This window comes from Paramormyrops kingsleyae, chromosome 13, assembly GCF_048594095.1.
Source record: "Paramormyrops kingsleyae isolate MSU_618 chromosome 13, PKINGS_0.4, whole genome shotgun sequence".
Lineage (NCBI taxonomy): Eukaryota > Metazoa > Chordata > Actinopteri > Osteoglossiformes > Mormyridae > Paramormyrops > Paramormyrops kingsleyae.
In genome coordinates, this window is record NC_132809.1 from 19,236,795 (window position 1) to 19,264,372 (window position 27,578).

The 27,578-nt window shown below is 36.9% G+C and overlaps 1 protein-coding gene and 1 long non-coding RNA gene across 4 annotated transcripts; one reads left to right on the forward strand and one right to left on the reverse strand.

The window, feature by feature from the left end:
* Nucleotides 1–5,926: 5,926 nt before the first annotated feature.
* LOC111846699 (uncharacterized) lies at nt 5,927–15,413 on the reverse strand. The gene is made up of 2 exons (XR_011982269.1): nt 14,791–15,413; nt 5,927–9,392 (listed from the first exon to the last, which is right to left on the reverse strand). It is a non-coding gene; the product is annotated as an uncharacterized lncRNA (long non-coding RNA).
* On the forward strand, nt 13,803–24,236 carry LOC111846698 (COUP transcription factor 2). Of its 3 annotated transcripts, none has more exons than XM_023817145.2 (3): nt 13,803–14,364; nt 19,044–19,571; nt 21,677–24,236. In XM_023817145.2, exons 1-3 carry the CDS (start codon nt 14,325–14,327, stop codon nt 21,949–21,951), a joined length of 843 nt encoding a protein of 280 aa, XP_023672913.1. In that variant the 5' UTR covers nt 13,803–14,324; the 3' UTR covers nt 21,952–24,236. The 3 variants fall into 3 exon arrangements, with proteins under 3 accessions (XP_023672913.1, XP_023672911.1, XP_023672912.1); XM_023817143.2 differs by lacking the exon at nt 13,803–14,364 and adding an exon at nt 15,605–18,135 and having other exon boundaries at nt 19,026–19,571; XM_023817144.2 differs by lacking the exon at nt 13,803–14,364 and adding an exon at nt 15,609–18,135.
* The last annotated feature ends 3,342 nt before the right edge of the window (nt 24,237–27,578 follow it).

A 27,578-nucleotide genomic window follows, 5' to 3' on the forward strand; every position in this document is an offset into this window, starting at 1 on the left:
ATTATGTCCACCAATGTTCATCTTTTTCTGTTCATAATCTTAATCTAAAACCATTTCACAAATGGCCCTAAATACAGAAGCCTGATGGTCATTTAAGGTGTTATCCTTCAAGAAAATAAACCTTGAAAATTATATTTTTAACATGTGATCCATTTGGCAATTATTTACAATAGAGTGAACCAAGTTACAATGACTCATCCCCTCTATTAAATTCCCCATGAGGCACTAACTGAATGCTTTGTTTTTAGCTGTGAATTCCCAAATTCTGTTCAACACCACGACTGCCGCTCTCCCATTGCTTGTAACCAGGAAGGAATACTATTGGTCTCAAAATCTTTAATGGAGCCCTAATATCAATGCACATTTAAAGCATATCAATATAAACAGTATCGTGCAGAAAACTGTGTGTTTTCTGAATTTGCAGCTCCCATTGACACCTATCAGCTGATGTAAAAAGCAGAGCGTGGGACAGTTTTTCACTATTTTATAGCTGTGTTTTAGCTGGTAGGGTAGCGTCATGGATTAGTGATTAACCCTGTAGTCTTAAACCACCAGGATTAGGGTTCTAGTCCCACCTCCGATGCATTCTCTGACTTTCTGTAGGCAAGGTTACTTCTGGAGTACAAAACATTAAATTGATTGAATTGGCTTTGAGTGCCCTGCAATGGGCTGGCACGTTGTCCCGGATGTCCCTGTCCTTCCTGGGCAGGTCCTAGGGTCACTGTGACCCTGTAAAGGTTGAGCAGTTATGGAAGATGGATGAATGTATTTTTTGCTATATTCCAGAAGTGAATGACATTATTGATAGACTTCTAATGTGTGGCTCAAAAGTTCAGTTGCAATGTCAAGGTCCCTCAGGGTAGATGGAACAGCAACACAGAAAACATCTAGTCACCTCGCAGCTAGCGAATACAGATCTGCGAGTCACCAAAATCTCTGGTTTGTGTAGATAAAAAGAAAGTTATTGCTGAAATGTATGTAATGTAAATTTATGTAATGTAAATTTAAAAAGTTAAATTATTTCATTAGATGTGACGGACACATTATCTGAGGAACTGCATACCTGAACTCTGAATATTACAGCGATATATATTACTCCTTATCTACCCTAAAAACTGATAACACTCTTATTTACAAAAAGAAAAATTAAATAAGTAAATGATAAAGATTGAAGAAAATCAGACTGATAGTTATTTGACTACTGGGTAGTAGGCAACTGCTGAGCAATGCACTCATAGTAAAATATTTTTTTGAAGCTACAATAGTCATTCTAACCCAGGTTGGGCCTGATTGAGGCCTCATTAAACCTGTCTTACGATATTCGGGAACATATACAAAAGCAAAATGGTGAATTCATTACATTTCTTCATAGACTTTTCAATTATATCCAGAAGATCCTTCATTAACTTGATGGGTAAATAAGAGGAGGATTTAGACTTTGTAAATAACATAGTCAACACTCTCTGTGTAACCAATCCAAATGACTCAAGACATCCAGTAATTACATCTGCAACACCAACATCAAATGTGTCTGAGATCTGTTGGTTATGGTTATCGATGGAGCCTTGTGACGTACTCCGAATTGTTTCATTATAGATGGGTTTGTATACTAGTTACAATAATAATAAACAACACCAGTGTTCTCATACAGTCTTGGCAACACCCCTGACTACAGGGAGGGGTGGACTAACTTCTCTGGGGGCCCTAGGCTGACAAATCTGGGGTCTCAAATTATAATATCCAGTTAAAAACGGGACGAGGGGAAACTTTGTCTATCCAGAACACTTTTGCTAAAAATGCAAATAACAGACATGTGGCTATAATTTAAATGATCATATTCTGTTATATCCTTAAATTAAGTTGCCTGCCTTGCCTGAAGTACACCTCCATCCATAGGCAATTTAAAAACACACAAACACACAGTGTTCTTCTAGCCTACAAGTCTCAAGGTGAGAGGAAACGCTGGTGCCACCTGTAAAAAATAATACTTCAGAAGAGCTAAACTTATATACAGGCTTTAAAGGAAAATGGAGTCCAGACTCGTGGATTATAGTAACAGCAGCCCTCCTCCGAAACAGTAATGAGAAGTTCTGATTAAAAAAAAAAGTAACCAGACACGGAGCGAGCAATTAAAGCAGAGCTTCATGCCAGATGTAAGTAAGTACCATAATATCAGGTTTATGATTAGTGATTAGCGACCGGACCCAGACGTGACCAAATGGGCCTCCAAGAACTCCACCGATTCTGCTGATTCAAGACTTTGAAATGCAGTTAGCAGGAATGTTAATAGTGTCTGTAAAATTCAGGGGTGGAATACATGGCAAGAATCTCATTGAAAATGAAAAAGAAAAGTTTTACTGTCGGCTCACTGCGAAAGGTTCCTCTGGAAAATATCCCAGAAGGCAAATACTGATCAGCCATTTTGTGTTTCCACTTCAATGACTCTGTTATTGCGCTCATATATTGGACTGAATAATTATATTTTTATTAAGATGTAAGAAAATGCAAAGCCAGCTGTAGCTGAAAAGACAGAAACATTACACTATATTTAGAAATTAATATACTTAAGTGTACAGTATATAAACAAATACCAGACATGATCATATCATATTTCACTGTGGTAATATGAATAGCTAACATTATTTGTGTCTGCTAAAAAGTTATACAGTTTTAATTAGATACTGTACTGGTTAATTACTTAACCTAGTTAATTATTAAAGTCCGGACACATAAGTGATAAGAGAGGAGCCCTTGAAGGACGCATGAAGAACATCAAGAGTGACACGGCTGGAGGGAGTATCATGTAAGCACCACACTCTGCCTGGGCATTTGATCCCAAACCTTGTTTGACAACGGATTTCATTGCAGCCTCTTCGCATGCTTGTGGAGTGTAGCTGGGCTTGTTTGGCAGCCTGGTGAATACCGCAACAACTCAGCACTCATTAAAGCTCGTGTACTATGAGGTCTCCCCTCCCCTGGATCGCTTTACGTGAAAATTTTTCAAAGCCACACTACATGTATCATCTGTCTTTGGGAGCAGGGCCATGAAGGCTACAGTTAGGTGTAAGATTTGCTCTTCTCTCTCTCTCTCTCTCGCTCTCTCGCTCTCTCTCGCTATTAAAATGGAAAAAAGTTTCAGGGGAAAGAACTTTTTGTTTTTTCAGTAATGTGCTCACAACTGTTACATGTTTAACGCAAACATCCCACTGTCAAAGGACCTACTGCAAACTGTGAGGTAAGATAGTCACGTGTTTTGGTCATATGACCGTGGGAACTGGGTGCGAGACTTATAGGTCAGGGCAAGATATTTAAACAAGATGTTTTCAAGTCACCCGAGCATTTTAAAAGAGAATGCAAACACCCAACTTCCTTCTCACCTATAAACAGTCCACAATATAATGTATGAAAATAAATGTTGCATTATAATATCACATTTTTGCTAAAGGTAATTTCGAATAGTATCTTTACTACAACAGATTAAATTCATGGATCATAAAGTCAGGCAGTAACAACAAATGAGACCACAAGCAGTTATGAACATAAACAGGCTGTACAAGGTTATGATTTCAATAGTCTTCGGTGCTCCTTTCCCCCTTGTCATGGTGGGATAACTGGTAGTACTCAGGGAGTGAGTGCAGGATCTTGGTTAAAATGTAAATTGTGCAGCTGAATAATTTCAGCAAGGATGCAGCCACGCACATCCCGTGTTAACAGGACCTGTGTTTAGTGCTTTGGTCTAGGGGTATCACACAGGCTTACTTTCATTTGCTAATGCTTGTCTCTTAATCATAATAATATGGCAATTCCAGAAGTTGCGATTCTGCATATGATTTATGAACACAAGAAAGGCACTATAATTTACAAGAGTGTCAAGTGTGGCAAACATTTTGATACATCATTTCAACAGGTCTGAGTACATTCGCTTCCTTAAGGCAAAGCAGTGCTTCAACCTAATAATTACAACGAATCCTAAACACGAAACCCAAAGAAAATCCTTTTGGTAAGTGCACACAACCAGAAGAATAATTGGTACGTTCCTTTGAAAATGGGCCTCCAACAATGACTAACACCTTTGCCGCCATACAGTCTCATGGTGGCAGAACAGAGAGCTTGAGAGCAACCTTGCGTGATAATTGATGTTTTGTTACGTCACTTTTCTGTTATTTTGGTGAAGTAAAGAGTGCCATTTGGTTTTCTTTTTTCTTGTCAAAGTTCTGTACAGGTAATTGTGTATTCATTGTTTTTTTAATTATATATATATTATATATAATTAAAATATATATATATATATTATATATATATATTACAAATTACAATAATAAAACTTTCCAAGCTGAGGACACACTGAAGTGCTCTGTGTGCTTCCCAGTAGTACTCATTAGTATTAAGCTGCTTCCAATTAGCTCCATTCCACAAAGCATATCTCTCTGTGCTGTCCGTCTTTCATTACCACTCAAAATATTTATGCTTCCTAATAACTAAAAGGCAGCCCAGTAACCTATGATTAAATCCAGACTGAAGTAGTATGGATGAACTTTGGCGTGGGAATATATTATATTATATTATATTATACTTTATCTAACAAATCAGCTATCATCTATCGATCTGGAAAGAATGCAAACCTGCCAGCTGAAAACAGTAAAAAGGTTACTTGTGTAATTTATAAAGATTAAGCACAAAATTAAAATTTATGTTGATTTAATTCTCCTTTCTTCTTGTAAAATCTATTTTGATAGTCAGTGTGTTTTACAGCTTGTTATTACAAAGACAGATTTATGTGGCTAGCTGTTTTATCTTACAGTTCCTATCATTTAACTAAATGCTTAATGATACATCATTATTCCTTAACTCAAAACTATGCTTGTTCTCTAGAATTATGGAATTTCATCTTATAGCAGCTTTAACGATCAATAGTTATAAAGTAACACCACCCTCATCTTGCACAGAACAAGATAAGCTGCAAATAATTATTTGTTTTAATTACATCAGACCTATTTTGAAACCCATGGTATTTATCCATAACTAATTTGCTGGTCAAAGCCAAGGGCAAAAGGCAGTAAGATAATGGATGTTATATAAATTTGGATTACTCCAGCTCCCAAATACTTACCTGTATTTGGTACTTTGCGCACAGAAATAAAATATGAATACTCCAGAATTAATAGACTGTAATAAATATTTTGTCTCTTGGAAAAAGAAGCCTTAACCCTCCAGAATTTTGTTTTGTTTAATTAGATGTATAATGTCTCTTATAGACTGATAACCAAGCATTTACCTGTAATTTATCTTGAGGCTGACGGTAACTTCACTGCAAAGCAGCACTTTCCCAGTACTGACAAGTCCTATTAATCTTCCCCAAGACACATTTCAATAGGTGGCCACATCTGTAGCTTCTGACGCCCTCGCAGGCACGTGGAGAGTCGCGAGTCACTTTGAGTCCCCTGCTGCACAAGGGCATCCCCCATAACTACTGACTTATATATGCCTGGATATTTGTGACATACAAACACATTTTTAGGCTAAACAATATGTGACCATCATTATCTATTTCTTTATTAGTGTTGAAGCTTTACGAAAGCTATCTTATGCCTAAGTAATTTTCCATGAGTGCGTGAGAGGAAGCAAGCTGTACTCCTCTTGAAGTTCCTATTCATTCCACCATCTTTGTAAAACTGAGGATGGTTGTCAACTAAACCTTTTTTCTCACTGCAGACGTTTCCGGTTGTTTCTTGTTGACAGCAAAGACGAAGGCCTTTATCTCAGCAACTCAGCCGGCTTTTTATGGCGTTCCTGCTGACTTGGGCTCATTACTGAAGCAGCTTCTGCACAATACCAATAATTCCTCTTATTTTAGTCTCACTTCAGCAATTATTTTGCCAAACGCAATGTAAGAAGGGACAGTAAGTTGCATTCACTGATACATATGTCTGGATCAACATCATTTTAATTATATTGTGCCTATACATTCACATTTATATAATGAAAGTAAAAACCAAAAAGTGAATGATAATTAAATTACATGTGTGAATGTGTATATGACAGACTGAAAGAAAATTAAAATGCTGAAACTGTTCACACAGCCACATAAAAGCTGACATTTCTATACATATCCTTACTGCACTTACATAAAACACAGGTCATATCAATAAAGGAAAAAATGCAAAATGCAAAAAACTAAATTGATATTCTTTATTGAACATTGCATGACTTGTATATGATTTCTTTTTTTCTCCCAAATAAAAATATAAATGTAGTTTCAAGTGTCACAAAAGTGTGAATGAAGCTCCTGAGTCTCCTTCAAGTGAAATACAAAAACACACCAAATAATCAAGCGACGACTTTGCTCAGTAATCCAAAGTGCTTCTCGGGAATCACATTTATCATCATCATAATCACGATCAGAGGATCAGTTATTTATTTATGAATCTGTTTCTGAGTCTTTAAATACCTTTTCAGGAGAATTCAAGTTAGCTCTAGTGTTGCTAATTGCTCTATGTGAAGGATAATAGGAAAAAATACAAAGTTGACTGTGTGTGTGTGTTTGTGTATAAACCTGATTGAAATACACCAATATAACTACTTACTAACATTCTTTCACTTGCATATTTTTAAAAAGAAACATCGAGAAATTAAAGAAAACAATTCCTCACCAAGTGAAGAAAGTCTTTCAGCCTAGAGAGGAATTATTGAAACAAATTAATCTTTTGCCTTTTAAACTGACACAGTAATTCATCATGGATACATCAGACTCTGTGAGTTATCTTGAATCTGCTGCCTGCTCAGATCCGCCCTCAGGGAAGACAGGCACTGAGCGGATGACAGTAACACAAAGAATACACACACACACACACAGACATACATACACACACATGCAGACAAACACGGAGATATACACACACACAAACGCACAGACACACACACACACACGACATACACAACACATACACATGCAGACACACACCTGTAAAGGAGTTTTATGTCGTTTCTGTACACCATGTTATTCTATGTGCCTCTTTAGTGACATTTACTTAGATAAATATTGTGTTGAAACAGCTGTCTCTGGCATACAGCAATAGTATACCTATTAAAATACTAAAGATCTTAAACATTGTACAGCTGTCATATATAATATAAAATGTAATTGATTATAGCATACCTAAATCATAACGCAAAGCACTTTCATAATTCCCTTTGCTATGAGACTGGTGCAAACAGAAAAGATGCAGAAGCGTGGTTCAACATGAAAACTGGATTGTAGGTGAAACGGCGAAGTAGAGTTGTTTTTAAAAGAACGTGTATTATTATAAGGCAAATGTATTTCGAAGTGAACATGGATATGTGGCAAGGCATTTTGTTCTATTATGTCAGCATGGTGACATAATAAACCTGTTTGTAAATGAGCACAGACACCCATAAACCTGTGTTTAACAGGAAGACAGGGTAACCCTAACCCAATTTTTTTTTCCCCCGAAAAATCCCTAGTAAATCTGTGACTTTGTAATGTTTGCTCCATCTGTTTGCTATTGGTTGTAAGATATGCTAATAACATTAAATGGGTATGCATATACACGTTAAACTAAAGAAAAGCATATAATAAAAACATAACAATAAAAGTTACCAGAACTAATTCATTTGTTTTTTTATTTTCACTATGTGCATAGTAGTTCATTGACAACTGATTTATACTTTTAATATTTTCATGTTTTGTTTATTCATCCAAAGTTTTGGATACAACTCTTTATCTCTTTAAGATTTTTGTTTGAGATTTTCTTCCTTTTCTATTAATCTAATCCGTCATAATAATAAAATACTGTCTAATCTTTCCTGAATGTATTCTCATTAGACATGCAGAGGACTGACGTAGCCTGATTCAGCTTCTGTGAAAGGTGTGATTCATGTTGCTCCAACTTGTTTAAGCAAAAACAACTAAATAACTGACTTGTCAAGCTTGATGCCAAATAATAGACATCCAGAAATATATTAGAAATGATTGTGATTATTCCTAAATTCCCGTTATTTAAGGAATTTGGATTAAATGACAGGCCTTGAACTAAAGAGTCAACTGTTCAAATTTTCCCTTACTGTAAGATAAATTGAAATTTGTGAAATGTCCACACAGTACCAAAGCAAAATGAAAAGTGGACATGCTATCCTGAAAAACAATGAGTCAGGGCAGACAGGCTCAGGGCTGAAAAGCTCAGGGCAGACAGGCTCAGGGCAGACAGGCTCAGGGCAGACAGACTCAGGGCAGAAAGGCTCAGGGCAGACAGGCTCAGGGAGGAATGGCTCAGGGCAGACAGACTCAGGGCAGAAAGGCTCAGGGCAGAAAGGCTCAGGGCAGAAAGGCTCAGGGAGGAATGGCTCAGGGCAGAACCAGCAGTGACCAAATCTGCTTGTTCTGGGTTTCTTCTTCTCACATAAAACTTTATATATTAATTTGCACAAAAATGAGTACAATTAATGAAGTATATTTCTGCAAGTCTTTATTACCTATTTCTAGTCCTTCATTTCTTGAAAGGGGCCTTGAATGGGGATATTTAATATATCTACATGACACTGATAATGCTGGATGCTTTTCTGTAAAACCTCAGTTTGGATCCGATTTTTTAACAAAATCAGTCATTAGAAATGGCTATGAAACACCATGGCTGTTATAAGTCCACTTCTTCAAAGTTAAGTCTTCTTTTAGTAAATACGTTTGAAATTTTAAAAAAGCAATTTCTTAATAGATTCTTGCTATTCTTTGGTATTCATTTAAAATGAGGGCTGACCTCATTTACAAGCATTCACAACATTCCAAAAACAACAGCTTTTCATCACCTTTCTACGGTATTCATATTTTAGAAATGTGAATACACTGCATTTCCTTTAATATACTAAAGATAATATGGTAATCCAAAAACCAACAAATTAGTCATTGCAGTAAATATTACTTAATGCTTCAGGAAGCTGTATCTGTCATGTTTAGAATTATAAACTTACAAAAAGTCCAGGAAAAGACAGGTCTTTAATTAGACATTCATTTATAATTAAAAGAGAAGTTATGAACTGGCATCCCATTCGGGGTGCAGCCCTGTCATATGCCCTATGCAGCCAGGGGTTGGCTGTAGACCCCCCACAGCCCTGACAATGATTAGGTGTTTGGATGGATGGATGGATGGATATAATTGAATATAATGAATATAATTAACGTATATTACATTACATATTTTTCAAAAGCACGCACTTAATTATCTGATACGCAAATTAACATTAAATAACATGGTTATTGGGAATTTAATTTAAAAGTTAACTGAATATTTTCAGAAAATGGTGCCCTTTTCATAGTGATATAGGATCAGAGGTCCTGTATGTTCTTGATAAATCCTGAGGCAGTGGTGTTGTTTTTGTGCCTGTGGAAAACATTGAACAAATTAGAACACATTTTGGCATGGAGCCAGGTTCTGGATGCAATATAACCATAATCCTATTCAATTTGCATGCAACTGATATCACGGACTTTTGCATAGCCTAAAGGTATGCTTGAAGGTGTGTGTATACACACACACACACACACACACACACACACCTTTTTTACTCCTTAAGGCTTTGCGAGTTCTTGGCACACAAAATAAACTAATGAGTCTTCCAGTTAATCAGACTCAACTACTGTTGCATTAAAAATAGTCTTTAAAGTTAATAAAACACAGATCAAATATATAAAACAATACCTACATAATTAAACATGATGAAGGAATACTAGTATCTGGATGTTTCAAGACACCAGAGAAATATATATGAGTACTTTAAATCTGTTCTGGTAATATAGTTATGGGTTATGTCATCATCAATACAAGAGGATAAGCCCATGACTGTAATGCTTTAATAACACACAACGAATTTTGCTCCATATCTGCAACTTACCGGTTCACACCATTGTTGCTGAAACATCTGTAGAATCTCACAGTCACACACTCACTATTGTCATCAGCTCAATAAATAGTCGAATGCCACTTAAGAGGGACTGAGTGAGAGCAAGACATGCCCAGTTAATGGCTGAATGAAGGGCATAGATTCGGGTGTTCAAGGCAGGAACGTGTAGAGGAACCTGTCATTACTCTGGGAGTACTGTATGTATTTCGGGGCTGGGGGGGTTGGGGCTCATTTGGTCCTCACCCCAGTATGAAACCTACACCCTTTACTTGAATTAAAGCAACTTTAAAATCATTAGGAAATGTCTGCTTTGTACTAAGGACCCTATCAGCCGTGTGCATCTCTTCTTAATGCTAACCTGAATGACAGGATACTGTTTACTTATATTCTTTTTATAATGGCAAAAATTCTGTATGAGTGATTTTCTGATACTTTATTAGCAAAGAGGAGCCACTGACAGCCACCTGCCAGCCTTATCAGATGTACTTAAGCTGGGGACATTAATACCATGACAATTGAATATAATTATATGCAGCAGTATTTACTGTAGTTCTCAAAGAATTGCATATACTTCCTGAGGTTTAGTAGGTACCAATCTGTAATCGAAGTTAAAAGTGCTGTGGCTTCACCAGGTGAAATGTTGTAAACGTGATTGTTTCAATGATTTTACAAGGCTGCTACAAATGCTATTAGAGGAAGCCATTAATGAAGCAGCACGACGCCGTACAGTGCGGGGATCGGCTAGCAGTGACTGTGCTGCGTGCCTTTCTCTGGGGTTTGTTCTTCTGAAACATTCATCACACTGTTCCAACAATGCATGATGGAGATGCAATTTCATCTATTTCAAACGCCACTGATATTAAAGAAAAACAGAAAATATATGCCCTAAATATATAACCTAAAAATTCTTAATAGTTTCAAATCAATCATATATTTTCCCTCTTAATAATAGAAAACTGAATGAATACAACCTGCAAAAAAACTGACTTTAAGAGTATATATTAAAACATATTTAGTCATAATTTATTTTAAAAATCCAAATGATTTTTTTTTTTATTTAAGCAATAGATGTTTTCAATAATACAGCCTAGATAAGACCAAAAGGTTATAATGTGACTTTTTTTGGTTCATGGTTTGATTCAATGTGACGTTTTTCGTTCATGGTTATCAATTGTTTTTCTTTAGCTAAACAAAAAGTATTACAAAAAATATATTGTAATTTTTTTAATTTTATGTAATATTTTTCTAGCGTTTACTAAAACATAAAGTTTCCATTTTGAAGTCCATCCAGCTGTCTTCCAACCACTTACCCAGCACCAGACCACCGACACTTCAGTAATAGTACTCTGAAATATACTTTAACCTGTTTAGTAATGGTACTCTGAACTATACTATCCTATTTAGTAATGGTACTCTGAAATATAGTTTATCCTATTTAGTAATGGTACTCTGAAATATAGTTTATCCTTTTTAGAAATAGTATTCTAAAATACACTTCATCCTATTTTTTATACATTACTGCAAATTACAGCATAAGGCTAATTAGTCCATAATTAGAAGAATGAGTACAAGAATAATGACTAATTATTCGTAACAATTCAATCAGATACGTCTAAAAAATATTAATATTTTTAGCTGAAGAAAGTTTTTAAAAAATCTTTCTCTTTCTCTTTTCAGAGTAATGGAAGTAGATGTCGTGCAAATCCTGCATCATCCTATATAATCTATATGCACCTTTTTTTTTTTAACATACTTAGTGAATTTATTAAACCTGCTCCCCACAATCTCTTCCCCTTTTAAAACAAGACCATCAAAATCGAAATTTTTAACAAAATTCAACAATGTTCATATATTAGGAGTAAAAAATAAGACAATTGCAGAAAAAAAGACAGAAATAATCTGATATATTCTTACAGACAGTAAGTGAAACCAATTGCTTAAGGAATGTTCAGTGTAGGGGAGAGAATTCGTTCCTCCTATTTTTTCTCCTCTTTGGACTTAATCAGCCTCTTAGAGTTGATTAGCCCGGCTAACCTTTGCTCTGTGCTGGGTCTGGAAGGGTTAATCAGGCCAGGATCTTGGTGACCTTCAGGTCAGGGTGCCTCTATCTCCTGCCTGGATGGCTGGGCGAAGGCAGTGATAAGATTCAAGCGAACTTTCCTGTCTTTCCTTCATGCTACAGGCTTACACGGCACGTCTTCATCTCTTCAATGCGGTGTTTTTTTTACTTAGTGATCATCCACATCCCTCGATTCTCGGCTGGAGCAGTACTTTATAACTGCCTTATGCTGCAATAATTCCTATTTGAGAAAGGTCACTTAACGAATTAATATTGTTTTAAGATGAAAACGCAAATCATCTATAAAATTCTTTACTGATGTTAACATTATTCGATTTGTCTATATAAATACATATAGTTTTGTTTCACGGGATCCTTGCACGGAAGCCACTGCCGCTCGTAGGCTACAGCGAGATCGTCTAATCACTGACTATCGATTCGTCTAACTCCACTTATTCCGACCGGGACACGTATTGCAGCACCGTGTCCCAGTGTGCGCTCTTTGCTTTACAAACAATAATAAAGTGATTTACCCATTTCTCCCCGCCCCGAGCGAACAAAATCGTTCAATTGTCTGTTTTTTCTGTTTGTGATCGGTAAATATGTAGTGCAGCGACATCCCCGACTCTCCTTCTCAATCGATGAATGTCCCAGTGGGATGGGGGAAGGGGAAGTGGAATTAATAATGCGACTGGGATTTGCTTGCTTATTATTATTATTATTATTATTATTATAGTAGTAGTAGTAGTAGTAGTAGTAGTGGTAGCAGCAGTAGTAGTAGTAATAGTAGTATTAACATAATAGTAGCCTAGTAGTAGTAGTAGTATTCGTTGTAGATTTACTAGAATTTGACGCAAGTTGTTCACTTTAAAGCAATATCGCATATTCATCCTTTTTGCCCATTTATTGGGGCCACACTGTCAATTTCCCATAAATCCTGGATTTTGCGATTTTTCTGAATTCCAAAGAGCATTTAAAATATACACGCTTCACTTTGTTAATCATTTACTCTTTTCGGAATTTACCTCCACTGAATGTACTTTTGGTCCAGTTTCAGAGTAAACTAGGTTTTCTACACATGTTTCCATGCCGAAAATAATACAGTTTGCGGACATCTCGAAATTTCACACTTATTTTAACAAGTAACGTAATTATCGATTCACTGTCAATACCTTAATACTTTACATAGGCCTACATATTTACATGACACGTAATCTATAAATAAAATAAGTTCTGGTATGTATTAATTTGAAAATCTAGGATAAAATGGCGTTTAGAGAAAGAATGTGAAGAGTGGAAGGATAGGTCTGAAATAAGTTACTCAGTTATCTATATCTTCAAGTGCTCTGCCATAGTTATGGAAATAACCTAATAGATAACACAATAACAGATAACACAATACAAAGATTAATGAGAAGGGGTGACATTTTCAAGAAAAAAGTTTTTTCTGAGAATATCAGATGATTATACTGCATATACTTCACATTGCTTTTAATGTCTCTTTATGATTATTTATTTAGTTATGTGTTTATATTGACTAAATCATTTTGGTTTAAGTTAATATCCCAGGATCCTTGGAATAAATGGATAGAACACTTAATGTTCTCATTATCTGCGATTTTTCCGTTAACAACAAAGATTCTGCTCACGATTAAAACAAGTGCAGAGGTGACAAGTTTTTAATTGAATTACCTAGCTACAGCATATGGAACTGCTCCGAATTAAGCATAAAGATATTGGTAAACCATATAACCATATAAGTCAGGTTTCCTTATAAACAGACAGGTGTCTCTTCTGACTTTACACCCTCCCTCTCGCCCTCACTCACACAGCCCACACAAAGCTGCAGCGCTGCGGAGCGCTTCCCTGCTTTCCGCGGAGCAGAAAAAATAGACGTATAGAATCGAACCAAAACCCTCCTCCGGGTTTATTTTGGGGGGAAAAGAATTCGCGACTGCGTGAACTCAAAGCGGTATTTTATTGCTTATTATTATTAATTTTATTGTTATTACTACTACTACTATCAATATCATTATTAGTTATTCTTCTGTCTATTCTCTTTTTAAACGAGTGCCTAAAGAAACCCCCATTTATAGTTAAAAAATTATAAAGCAACACAAGATTCAGCTGAAACCACAAATGACATGGTTTTGATAATGGTGTTCTACAGTTACGTCGATTTTTCCCTAATCTTTTTGTGAGAAAGTATTTACTTTATTGATAAGTATTTTTGCATATAGCCAACATTCCTCACGTGGAAAGACATCGCTGTTCCTTCTACCACACAAAACATTAAAAGAAAAAAGAGAAGACGACTAAAATATCAAATTCTTGGTTAATATTAAGAAAGAAGATGCATCATGCAGAAGAAGAATCGACGGCATATGCTTTTGGTACGTTCTTAACACACTGGATTTTATATATGTAGCTATATTCTCTCTCATTTTGAGTCACGTTCGTATTAAGATTTATATCAATTTTTAATACATTTCCTGTTCGCACAGAAGTATTTGACTTTTCCTGTAATTCAGATTGCACATAAACAACTATGTCCTTGAGGTCTGCAGATTGAGCGTCTCGTTTCACAAGTCTCTTGAGGTTACGCAAGAGAACAACGTGTAGTATACACATTTAAAATATGCTGAAATGTTTAGTTTCGTGTCTCAAAAAGGTGTGTCTTTATTGTGTTTTACAGCATTATGTATACCACGTGGGTGTACTTTGTAGTTTTCTACTCCTGTCCGTTCGTGAGGGAATGAACAATAATAGTACGCATATTTAAATCTATCAAACAAATGATACAAAATGTCTATACTCACCTGTGGGGCGTCAAGGTAAAAATCCGGAACACGAACATATTATTTAGATAGAAACCACGTCTTTTTTGTCAGCCAGTTTTGTTGACCAAAAGGAACGTAGATTTTAACAGCGAAAAGTAGTGCGATCGCGCTAAACATGTCAATAAGTATTTCACACAAAAGGTAAATGCAAAAAACCTCACTGGTATGCATCCAAACGGACAGACGAATGGATAAAACGGAGACCCACACAGGTAGCTCAACGTCTAAGTCAATTAGAAGAAAACCCTTAAGCATTAATCAGATTAAACTGGGCACACGTTACTTTGGTGTTGGTATAAGACCACGGACGGAAGCAGTTTCCCTTTAAGATGGCTCTTCTATGTTAAAGCAAGAGTTTAGTCTGAAATTATCCATACGCTAGGGGGCAGCCAGACACTGTAATAGACCGGATCTCAGGCTTTCTTTCCTCTATTGACAGCATATGCTCTGATTTAGTACAGTGAAATTTTCAGTGGCTATTGACAGCCTCAGATGATTTTAAAAAGTACCGCAAGTCTAGGGCGTAATGGTACCTTAAGGGACCCAATTGTCTTAATATTTTTTATTTTAATTTAAACTTAAATTTAATGTATTCGAGAAAACTTCATCACATGCTGGCAAATAAACACATATAAGCTATATATATATATATATATATATATATATATATATATATATATATATATATATATACACACACGCGCAAGCGCGCAAGCGCACACACGTACTTAACAGATTATATTAAGATATTTCAAAGCACAGGTTTTATATTTTAATATTTTAACACGGAGTTCTTTGTACGATGTGGCCCGAACCACATCAAAAAGCTTTCCTGATTGATATTGCCCTAGTAATATGAATGATAATATTTTACTATATTACTGCCAACTATTGTGTAAATAACTTACCCGACTAATCTCACTGATTATGCATAAACTATTTCCTTTAGCGGGAAAAGTTAGAAGGAAACAGACCGCCAAACATTTTAAATATGCCATTATTATCTCATATGCTTGAAAAGAAATGTCTTCCACTTCATTCTAAATAGGTCGTGTGATAAATTCAAATGCTGTCTAATATCCTGTTTATTTGAGAGATGCTTTTCATTGATGAAGAAGGAAATTGTCATTGTGGTCCAGTTAATTATTTAAATGAAATTCACCATCTTCCAACGGGTCGTACAATCATAATTGACTGCATAGGTATATCAGAAGCATCCGTTGAAAGGCTCTAAATTATTTTATGCGGTTAAATTCATAGTCGTCGATTTAACGCTATCCAAAAATTCTCAGCGTTCTACAGCATAGTATTTCTCTCATAATATTAAGTGGCTTCTCGTAAGCTCAATAAAATAACTGATGTGTGATTGTGTGTGCAATCTCAACAAAGAAGTCAACACAGTGAACACTTTTAAAGGTAAAAATTCTAGAAAAGGTGCGACACATGAATTTAAATAATCATACATAGACAACGACAAAACACCACTCTGTCAAATAACAACGAACTCAGGAGCCATATGAATACAGCCTAATTGTATTACAGTGAAGCGACATAAAATAGTGCATGAAAAGATACATACAATTTCACAAAGAAAAATTTGGGTCGATGACACTTTGCAGTACATTCTGTCAACAAAATGACAATTTGAGTTAATCTTTTCACTGCTGATATAGTCCTGTAATCGTTATTTGCATATAAGGTAACGAGAAGTCAGAAATACAGGGAACTTCTTATTTTGCCTTATTACCTTTCAAGTTTAAAAAAGAATCTAAGGATAACGTACCGTAATAAAACCTTTAGGTTTTATACTGAGTGAAAGTAGCGTGCGTTTTTCCTGAACTTCTTTCTCTTTAGGACCAAGCAGATCCTAACAGCGAGACACCCCCACCCCCCAGTTGTACCCTGGCAAAGCACCAAGTAGCACAAGTGCCGGCTAGCCAATAGGGTTCACTGGGCGGTCCGTGAGCTCTGACCAGTCATACTCAGTCACTTTCCTTATATGGCAGCGCGTCTCCATGGTAACGTGTGCTAAGTTGCAGCAGTCGTGTCAAAGTTCACTATATAGAGAGCTCGGTGAGCTGATCAGAGAGAAAGCATTCTGCCAGCCCAGCTCCAGCAAATCGCAATCAGTTCCTAACCTCCCCCTTTTTAACATATTTGATCACTTTGATTCTTTGGTTCTTTATTATTTTACGCGCTTGAAGAAGGTTCTGTAGGTGGCGATCTTTTTATTATTATTATTATTACTCTTGCCTGCCGGAGAGTTGACTTCATATTTGACTCCAGCATTGGCTCTTCAGCTGCAATCGCATTAAGAAGAAAAGGAAGCAGTAGTATTTTTTTTACCAGTTGATGGTTTTCTTCAGGACTTTTACAGGAACTTGGGATCGCTGGCTGCTGACATCTTTCAAAGTCGAATTCTTTTTTTTTTTTTTGGCAGTTTTTTTTTCTTAATTTATTTCCCCATCCCCTGCAGCTGAAATCAGTGCGCCGGTTTCTCCCGTGTCTTGCTCAGCTGAGTTTTAATTTTGACCATGTTCCTCCTTCTCTTCTTGACGGGTTTCCTGAATGGCTGACTGCAAGCGCGCCTGGATTTGGCCTTTGAGCGCACGGCTGTCCAGCTCGCCATCACATCAAGTTTAAGATAAAATATCGCGCTGCTTCAGTATACATTTTTTGATGCTATTGTCACGCAAGTTTCAGCGGACCCTTAACATAAAGACCGTCGACATTCGCTGCCTTCACCGCCATCCGACGCAGACAACGTGCTCCGTTCTTCCAAAACATTAACGAAGACAACGCGAAACCAAAAACGGGAAACAAAAAAAGTTTCTTAACGTTGGCTGATAGATATGGCAATGGTAGTGTGGAGAGGCTCCCAGGACGATGTGGCCGAGACCCAGGGCACCCTGTCTTCCCAAGCGCCCCAAGGAGGACCGTTGTCCCTCCCCAGCCACCAGCCAGGCCAACTCAACCTGGCTGCCCCTCAGGCTGCCCCCCCGACCCCGCAGACGCCCGTCCAAGGCGGACCCCCCAGCAATACGGCGCAGTCTACGCCGACCAACCAGACGGGCCAGAGCCAGGCGCCAGAGAAGCAACAGCCCCAGCACATCGAGTGCGTGGTTTGCGGGGACAAGTCGAGTGGCAAACACTACGGGCAGTTCACATGCGAGGGCTGCAAGAGCTTCTTCAAAAGAAGCGTACGCAGGAACCTCACTTACACATGCCGGGCCAACAGGAACTGTCCCATTGACCAGCACCACCGCAATCAGTGCCAGTACTGCCGCCTCAAAAAATGCCTCAAGGTTGGCATGAGACGGGAAGGTATTGGGATTTTGTGTTTTCTTATTAATGTCTTTGTCTGTGTTTTGTGCTGCTGTCTCCTCCCTCCCCTTTTCCTCTCCCGGTTCCACTCTAGGCTGCCCGGCGGGGATGCACACGGGAGCCGCCACCGTTACTTGCGCTCCACTCCGAGCGTCTCGTTTTCCTCCTTTTCGATGTTTTCTTTAAGCCGGCTTCTTTATAACCGCTATATGCAGCTGTGATTATTAGTCACCAATAGTCATTTCAATGCTGTGTTACTGTGAATCTGTCGTTCTCCTCTGATGTGGACAGGGGAATTATTATGCATTTGGATTTGAATAACAAAAGTACAGATATTCCGCGCTATTATGGCGAAACGGTTTGGGGGGCAGTATTTTCAATAGCGCACATTGTGGTCTCAAAATTGGGCTTATCTCGTCCGACTTGCTACAGAAGAAACGTCAACGTGGAGCGGTCTTAAGGGTGTTTTCATTGTATTTTGTTTAAAATAGTGGCGGAGGCTTTAGTTTTCCGACGCACCGAATCGCTAGCTGGGTTTTCGTAGGTTAGGGATTAGCTAGCTCGCTACAGCTTCCTTGCGTTCTTTGTTTTTAAATTTAACAGCTCCGATTTGCACCAACTGATAAGAAATACTTTTTAAAAACACGTCTTAAAAATCACAATCAAACGCACAGAGAAGTAAAGCACATTAATCTTCGAGCATGTCACGTCGTTCGTGCATTAATATTTAAAGTGGAACTACAAGACATTTTGTTTGACATAAATGAAAATAACACTCGAGCATTTGCATACAAGCACGGTCAAACGGCGCAGATGTTAGAAAAAAACTGCGAAAACTGAAAGGGATGAATTGTGTTGCTTATTTAGAATTCAGGCATCAATATCTGCAGTTTCTCTTTTTACTGCAGCAGTGCAAAGGGGACGGATGCCACCCACACAGCCACACCACGGTCAGTTCGCCTTGACAAATGGGGACCCTCTACACTGCCATTCCTACTTATCCGGATATATTTCTCTTCTTCTAAGAGCGGAGCCCTACCCAACGTCCCGATATGGCAGCCAATGCATGCAACCCAATAACATTATGGGCATCGAAAACATCTGCGAACTGGCGGCCAGGATGCTTTTCAGTGCCGTGGAGTGGGCCAGGAATATCCCCTTCTTCCCAGACCTCCAGATTACGGACCAGGTGGCTCTCCTGAGGTTGACCTGGAGCGAGTTGTTTGTGCTCAATGCAGCGCAGTGCTCCATGCCTCTCCATGTGGCTCCTCTGCTGGCGGCCGCTGGCCTTCACGCCTCCCCCATGTCTGCAGACAGAGTAGTCGCCTTCATGGACCACATTAGGATCTTCCAGGAACAAGTGGAAAAGCTGAAAGCTTTGCACGTTGACTCTGCTGAATACAGCTGCCTGAAGGCCATAGTGCTTTTCACATCAGGTAAGAATTTAATTATATTCTCTAGAAAGCACGGTAACATCGCATAAATGGCTTATCCAGTAGTGATTGCAAACACAAAAATACACAAAATTATATATATATTTAAAAAATTCTCAACGAAATGCATAGTCATTTCTAAAACAAATAAACAAACCCATATCAGCATATCAACATGTTTCAATAATTAGGAAAAGAAAAAATATACACAGTGTAATGTTAGTGTAAGACTATTATACACATTTATTAATTGTTGCATAATTAATTTTAGAACATCAATAGCGCTGTGCAAAATAAGCAATTTTAAACCTTTCAAGATTGAAATCGTGTAATTCTGAATTAAGCTATATTTTAAATGAATATATAAAATATTATTCAATCGTGAAATTAAAATATTTTGTTATAACTTATCGATAGTGATGTTAAACTTAATGTGTAAATACTGGCCTCAATTTATTCTACTGAATATGAATTATGGAAACGTGTACTGATAGGTAATTGATGAGACGACGCACTTGTTCTTTCTTTTAATTGTAAATATTTTTTGCGATGTTTTTTTTCGTGCCAGATATTTGTATGCATGAAGAGTGACAGCTATAAATGATGTCATGTTTTGGGCGCGAGTGAGAGGATTAGCGATGGGACATTGGCCTGATGTTCTAATTTAACATTACCATTGAATTTTATTTTGGTGTCATAGAAGACGTACAATGTTTAATTATACGTACAAGGAAACTTAGTTGCAAACAGATTATACAAAATAATACAACTTTGAAAAATTCTTAAAGAGAAATGTTCGGTGTGGGAAAAGGGTTGACAATCCTTTCCTTGTTATGGAAGGGTGAGCTGGTCAGCGAGGCATTCTCTGGACTTGTTCCAGAACAGGGTCACGACCCCAACTTCTCCACTTTATTGTTACATTGCGGAATTAAAGGAGGAAATACATTTAAAAAGGGCAATGAGAGATCAAAATGTTCACACACCTAAAACTGATTTGTAGGTATAATGAACGCTCATTTATAAACCGTGAACGTCGAATTTGAGGATGCTCCCCAGAGCTGAAATAGACAAATGAATGCGTTGCCTCTTCTATAGTAAGTAGTCCCCACAGAAAATGCAGTATTGTGTTTATTTTGCGTTTGTTTGTTTTTTTCCCCTACACATTGTGTGTTACATTATTTCTCATCAGAGCACCATTGTCTTTAAAGCGCCATACAATTATATTCGAAATGCAAACACTGTGCTGATCTTCAAAGCTTCGCCAGCCGTATTTTTTTGGTGATTACAGGCATTCAAATGAATCTGTCGCGGGGGGGGGGGACTATTCAACCTGTTCTATGTAGAACGTCTTGCTTTATGGTGGATTACGTTTATGGTGGGTTCTCGGAGATGTAAAGTGAGCTCCGTTGAAAATCTTTTCCATGTATACGCTTGTTTAGGACCTTCCTTGTTCCCCTTGGACACTATAATCTTTTAGGACACTGACCGACAGGCGTTAATAGAGAGCTCAGTGTGCCTGAGTTACGCTGAATAAACGAAGTCATATTTCTAACAGAGACTGCCGTCAGTCTCCGCCATTAATAAGCGATGAGAATGGTTTTGTCATAGCCGTGGCAGTCATCTGAATGTAACTCATTTCGCCGTCGTTCAAAACGTGCGCTCAGCGTTATAATGTGCTTTAAGGGGAAGCCCATTACCATGGGGTCGCTATTAAAATCACTTTCAAGTCTGAATGTTCGTCCATATCTGAAAAATCAAATGCAACAAATAGCATAAATATTGCGTTTCTTAAATTTCTGTGTGCTTTTAAATTTGCTTAATCTGATTTTGTCGTAGTAAAATATTTTGTTAGAATTTAAAACTGCAGAGCCTTCTTTTTGACCAGAATCTTGCAAAAAAAAATGCAAGATTCTGGATCTCTTGCAGTGGAGGAAACTATTGAATGTTCTACATGAGTTCTGTCAAAGTAGCTTAATATTGAAACTGCTTTGTTTCACGGCACTGTCCTTTGATGTAAAATGTACACGTTTTTTTAAACTGATGAAATACTAAATGCTGAGTTATGTGTCTGACATGTCTATTTTCTTCTATTTCTCTCCCATTTCTAGATGCTTGTGGTCTTTCGGATGTGGCTCATGTGGAAAGTTTACAAGAAAAGTCCCAATGTGCTCTAGAGGAGTATGTTAGGAGTCAGTACCCCAACCAGCCAACACGATTTGGGAAACTTTTACTTCGCTTACCTTCCCTTCGCACCGTCTCTTCCTCGGTCATAGAGCAGTTGTTTTTCGTCCGTTTGGTAGGTAAAACCCCAATTGAAACCCTCATCAGGGATATGTTGCTTTCAGGAAGCAGTTTTAACTGGCCTTATATGTCAATTCAGTGAAGCAGACGGAAAGTACAAGGAGGCTAAGACTACAATAGTTAGCACTTCTTATAGAATGAAAACGGCTGTTACACACATTTACTAACATGAAGAGAGACATTTCAGTAAAGACTGTGAATGTTATAAATCAGACATTCAGTGAACTTTCAAAATCCAGATAGAAGCTCCGGCATCATTCTGAACACATTGCTACTTATCATTTTGTAAAAAAAAAAAAAAAAAAAATTAAAGAAAAAAGATTTTTGGTAAACCTTTGAGGAAAATGAAACTATAAAGTGCATTCAAAATGAATAATTTGGATAAATATAGGAGGAAAAGAAAAAGTATGTTTTCTTTTTCCAGAATACCACGTTGTCCTGTGCTTCTGTATCTATAGATGTCTTCTGTATTTTTTTTTCTTTTTGGTTCCAAACCGGCTTATATTATTCAATAGTATACCATTTTAAATATTATCATGGCTTCTTATGGAACAGTAAAATAATATATTTGTTCTTCGAGAATTAAAATAAAACCATCGGCAATATCAGAAAATGTTATTTCAATGCTTTTAATGTTGCATTCGCACTTACAAAACTTGAGACCCATAACCTACTATTGATAGGGGAAATCTGGGGAATTTAGTTGTGACTAAATTAGTAGTAACCCACAGTAAAAGGGAGACTATACTGGAAATTAGAATGTGCCAGGGATTCCTCTGTATCACGCAGCCTAGGTCCTTGTGCCCAAGACGCACATTCCCGCTGGAACCGTTGAATAAAGCTACATAAGCTAACTATTACTGTTAATACTTATTCTGTCTCTTCCAGTGGGTTTATAATACATTCTCGTTTGTATGTAGCCTTTTTAACGTTTTAGGAGATGCTGTTGGCATTTACAGTTTGCTGACGTGGAGCATCCAACAGCGAATATTTCGTGTTTATTAAGCCTAAGCTATTTAAGATAACTTTTCCTGTACACTACGTTTCAATAAAGGGCACATCTAGCATTTGTGTTTCATTGAATAAAACAAAGAAGTAATAGGCTAATTCTCACGTGAACTAGAATGAAAAAGGTTCAGCCTACAGGTATTTTTAAATTAGGTATCCCTCCTGGTATAGCCTTTAAATTGTGTGGATTATTTGTGGAAATATGTAGGTAATATTATAAAATGAATAAAGGGGAGGGGTCAAGGGTCACTTTACATTGTCATGCAAGACCTAAAATTCTCAGTATCAGTATTATGCCCCCTAAAGAATCAAAATACATTAGATTGCTTAAAATATTCCATACATCTCAAGCATTAAGTGCCTGTAAAGCAGGACATTGTTATTAAAAGAATTTTTTAAATTGAAGTGTTAAAACCCTTTGGAACACTCTAAGGTTTGCAACATCAGTCTATGAATGTGTTAATCACATAAACGGACAGCAGTTAGAAGCAGTATTGTTGTAAATATAGGTCAGTTTTTCACTGCGTTTTCCTTTATAAGAAGTATATGTGATTAAGAAAATATGTGGTTGCCATTATTATTTTGTCAGTAAAACGAAATGTCTTCAAATTGAGTGACAGACTTAGCTAGTAGCACTGAGGTTCTGTTTTTAATGTATATACATATTACAAAATGTTTTTTTTTTCATATGTATTTAGACTGTGAATGCATGGCCACAGGTCGCTAACCTATTTTACATTTGGTATATATAATGTAAATGTTTTTTTTTTTTTTTGATTGTATAGATATAATCTGTGCATTCAGTACAATAGCCCTTGTATTTAAAAGAAACAAAAGTTCAATAGTAAGACTTAACAGGGTGAGCTGGTTTGGAAAGGGGTAGGTTTTTTTTGTTTTAGTGTTTTGCTCCTTTTCTGTCTGTAACAGATGCTTTGTGTGTGTGAAAGATTGCAATTTCGTCTTTGTTTTTGGGGCTTCTCTTCAGCACACAAGGCATGATGTTGTGGTTAGATAAAAGGGATGATATTGTATATTTGATTGAACAGTGATCTTTGGCTGTTCCTATGCTCCATATGGACATGCAGAGAATGATACATGATTGTAATTATGAACAGTTTAAACAACTGACCCACCTTTTTATATATAAATATATAAATATATTACTGCAGGGTATTGATAACGTATAGATACTTTTTTATCATTATGGTTACTATTAATTGCAAGTGATATATGTGAGTGTGTGTGGAAGTTTATAGTTGAAAACAATCTTGTTTGTTTGTGTTAGCTTATTGTAAACAAGCATTCTGCTGTAAATTTGTTCTTGGTATTAAATTATAATTTATGGATTTGAAATCAAAATGCTATTCTGTTTTATTTATTATACACCTTGAAACATTTTAATTGAACGGACATCTGTTTTTGCGTGTTTGCGCATGTGTTAATGCACGCGAGAGTGAGATTTAAAAGAGAAAGTTTAAGGCTGCTGAGCAATTATGGACCTGAATTCAGTGTTAGTTTTAAATATTGTGGTCATGTAGCACTAATCATGGTTAGTGTGTACATTAGGGCAACACCATGTGGGAGTTACCAAGTGTAGATGTCACATCGAATTTCTCATTTGAAAGGAGGTGTGATTAATAGAAACCTGATAAGGTGTACTCTTGCAAAACAATAACTATTCCTGGTCACTGGCAGTGACGCTGTGAAGGCATCATCTCATATTGAGCATTACCTCACACAGTGTGAATTCAGAGAAGCAAACCCCCAACAGCTTCTCGGCGCGTACCTCGAAATTGATGAATCGTATATTAAACATAAACATTAGTTTCAGCTAAGTTTGTGCTGGAACCAAAGACGGATCATGGAAAAAATACATATTGTGCTCATTTTTTGCTTAAATACATCCCTTAATTCGGTACATCTGATAAAAATGAGGTAGTCAGTGTCGCCTCTCTGATAAATTGTTCACGGGCAGAAGCTGTATTAAGTTGAGTATCGAATTATTACAGACAATATGGGTATGGCTTTAAGCATGCTTATGAGTTGGTATCCTATTAGTTGAGTCAATATGGCGTCGCGCAATGCAATCCGCAGTTCGTCGAAGCAATGCAATGTTTGGTAATAGAAGCCACATGAAAAAATAGGAATTTTCGACCGATCAAACGGGGAGTCTCAATAAAACCATTAGCGGCAAGGACTGGTTGTTTCTGTGTTGTTTTGTAATTAGACGGGGACGACTTTCCGGAAATAAAATCTCAGCAACAAGAAGCTAAGGCTGGATATCTGTTAATAGTGAAAGAATGTATGATTTGATAAATGTGTATGAATCAGTTTTCCAATGTCGGAAAATGAAACGTACACGCATCTAATAAAAGTTATTGTGAGAGAACAATAAAATCGCAAGTTGCGATTAAATGGCTGACTTTATTTTATCAGATTGCCTTGTTTAAATATTAGGAAAAGTCACACGTGCGTAAACTAAGCATTAGGCTACTATAACATAAAATGTTTTTCTAAATGTTACATTTAACAACAAGTAGGCCTTGCAGAAAGGTTTCACTGATTGTTGTTGTTATTATTATTATTATTATTATTATTATTATTATTTAAAGCCATTAGCGTTATAAAGCTACAGATCGAAGTCTCGCAGTTTTTCTACCCTCATCCTCCTCGGCGGTGTCAGAATTTATTTATGTAAGTAAATCTCGCTTGAAATGATTTTCCGGATTTCTCGAATTTCAAAGACATCCCACTATGCTTCTATTTAATTAATGATGAAAGCCAGCAAAATCTAATTACACAGTAATTCTAAACAGCTAGTTTTTGGGCATTAGTGTAAGATGATGAGGAGGCGGAATGATATTTTAGGTTATGAAAACTAGATAGTTAAAATGTAAACGTATTCAAATACCGTAATAATCACCATTACCGTCATAATTAATTATTTTCTATTATTGCTGTATTTTTAAATGAGAACATTATTCAGTCAGCTTCTGGTAGCATCTATCAAGTCATTTTTATTTACTAAAGAATATCTTATGAATGTTCTGCTCACGTGAGGATGCCAATATTTTATAACATTTGTAAAGCTTAAGGAGAAGCGGCGTGGCGGTATGACTGAGACCGGGTCTAAGTTAGATTTTTCATTCACATTTTTAATGAAACACTTTTACCGTGAGAGCCCGATTGGAGTAAGTTCGCAGTAATTCGGATCATGGCTTCGCCGGCTTGATGTTAGTTGACAGAGCGTGTGTTGAGGCTGAACTCTGTAATTTGCACTTCTGTTCTTTTATTAGCATTGGACAACGAACTAATGAGCAATCCCTGGGTACTATGTCAGTTTTATTTATTTTCTCTTAGAACAAAAAATGAGAAAAAGAAAAGGAAATACTGTGATATGTGTCTGAGAAACGAAGTAGAAAAAGCGTATTTCGGATCGTGGCACAACTTTTTGTGAGACTTGCATGCTTGAAAGGTATTAATTTTCAGTGGAAAGGACAATGAACTTTTTGGCCTGAGTAATGTCCTAATAGTTGCATATATACTTTGGTTACTGTTGTTTTTGCCAGTGGTTCCTGGGAGTCACAAAACGGCTCTTGTTATTACTGATCAGAGGATTGTTTCAATGTTCATTTTTTTCACAGAATCTATAGGTCTATCGTTCGGTTCATAAACATTATATCATGACTAGTTCCTGGAACAGATAAACGCACACAAAAGATTATATGAACAAAAACTGGTAGTTCGGATAATCAGTTGTCTTTAATAGGTTGATATGGTACTTTCCTGCGCTCGCTTTATTTTATTTTTAGAATATGATGTTTACGATTGTAGGTGTTCAACAACTGTCGGTGCGCGGGTAGTTTTAGTGTAATGCGTGTGGGTCGTATAAAAGTGATATGAGTTTTACACTGTCGAATTACACGCATCTCAGGATTGAAATGAAAATGATGGCCGCAGCGCCTGATTTGTACCAATCATGTTCAATTATGCTTAAGAATACACATGTGGTAGTCTATCTATCTATCTATCTATCTATCTATCTATCTATCTATCTATCTATCTATCTATCTATCTATCTATCACATTGTCCAACTGTTATGAGTTGCTCTCTTTTGAACATTTGGAATTCTTTTCTTTTTTGTTCGTGGCGACTCCTACAGGGAGAGGACAAAAAGTCTTTAATAACCACCCAGGTTGTGTGTCAGACGGTTTATCGTTTAACCAGTGATATCGCGTTTTAATTTGAGACAGGCCTGCCACTACCCATGAGCATACATGATTGTCTTTCTCACTGCAAAACCTCTTGATGTCCTCACCAAACAGGGGCAGTAGGATACAGCAAATGAGGGGAAGTCCTGACCTCATGTCTTTCGGGCGAGCACCCAGACCCCTTCAGAAAACAGACTAGAAAGTGAACACAGTGTTAAATTCAACTTTTTTTTTTTTTTACTTTGTGTTATACTATTAAAACAATACCACTAAGTGCGCATTCGATATTATTATATGTTTTTTTCGGATTTACTAACAAGTATAGGTTTATTTTATTAGTGACGCCATTTCTCTTGTTGTACCCGCGTCTGTATTTTACATGGAGCTTTTCGTTCATGTGCAATATGTAGTATTACAAATGAAAAATCCATTTTAACCTGTTTATAGCACGACGGCGATGCAATAGGCTACATGTTTCGTTGAGATGTG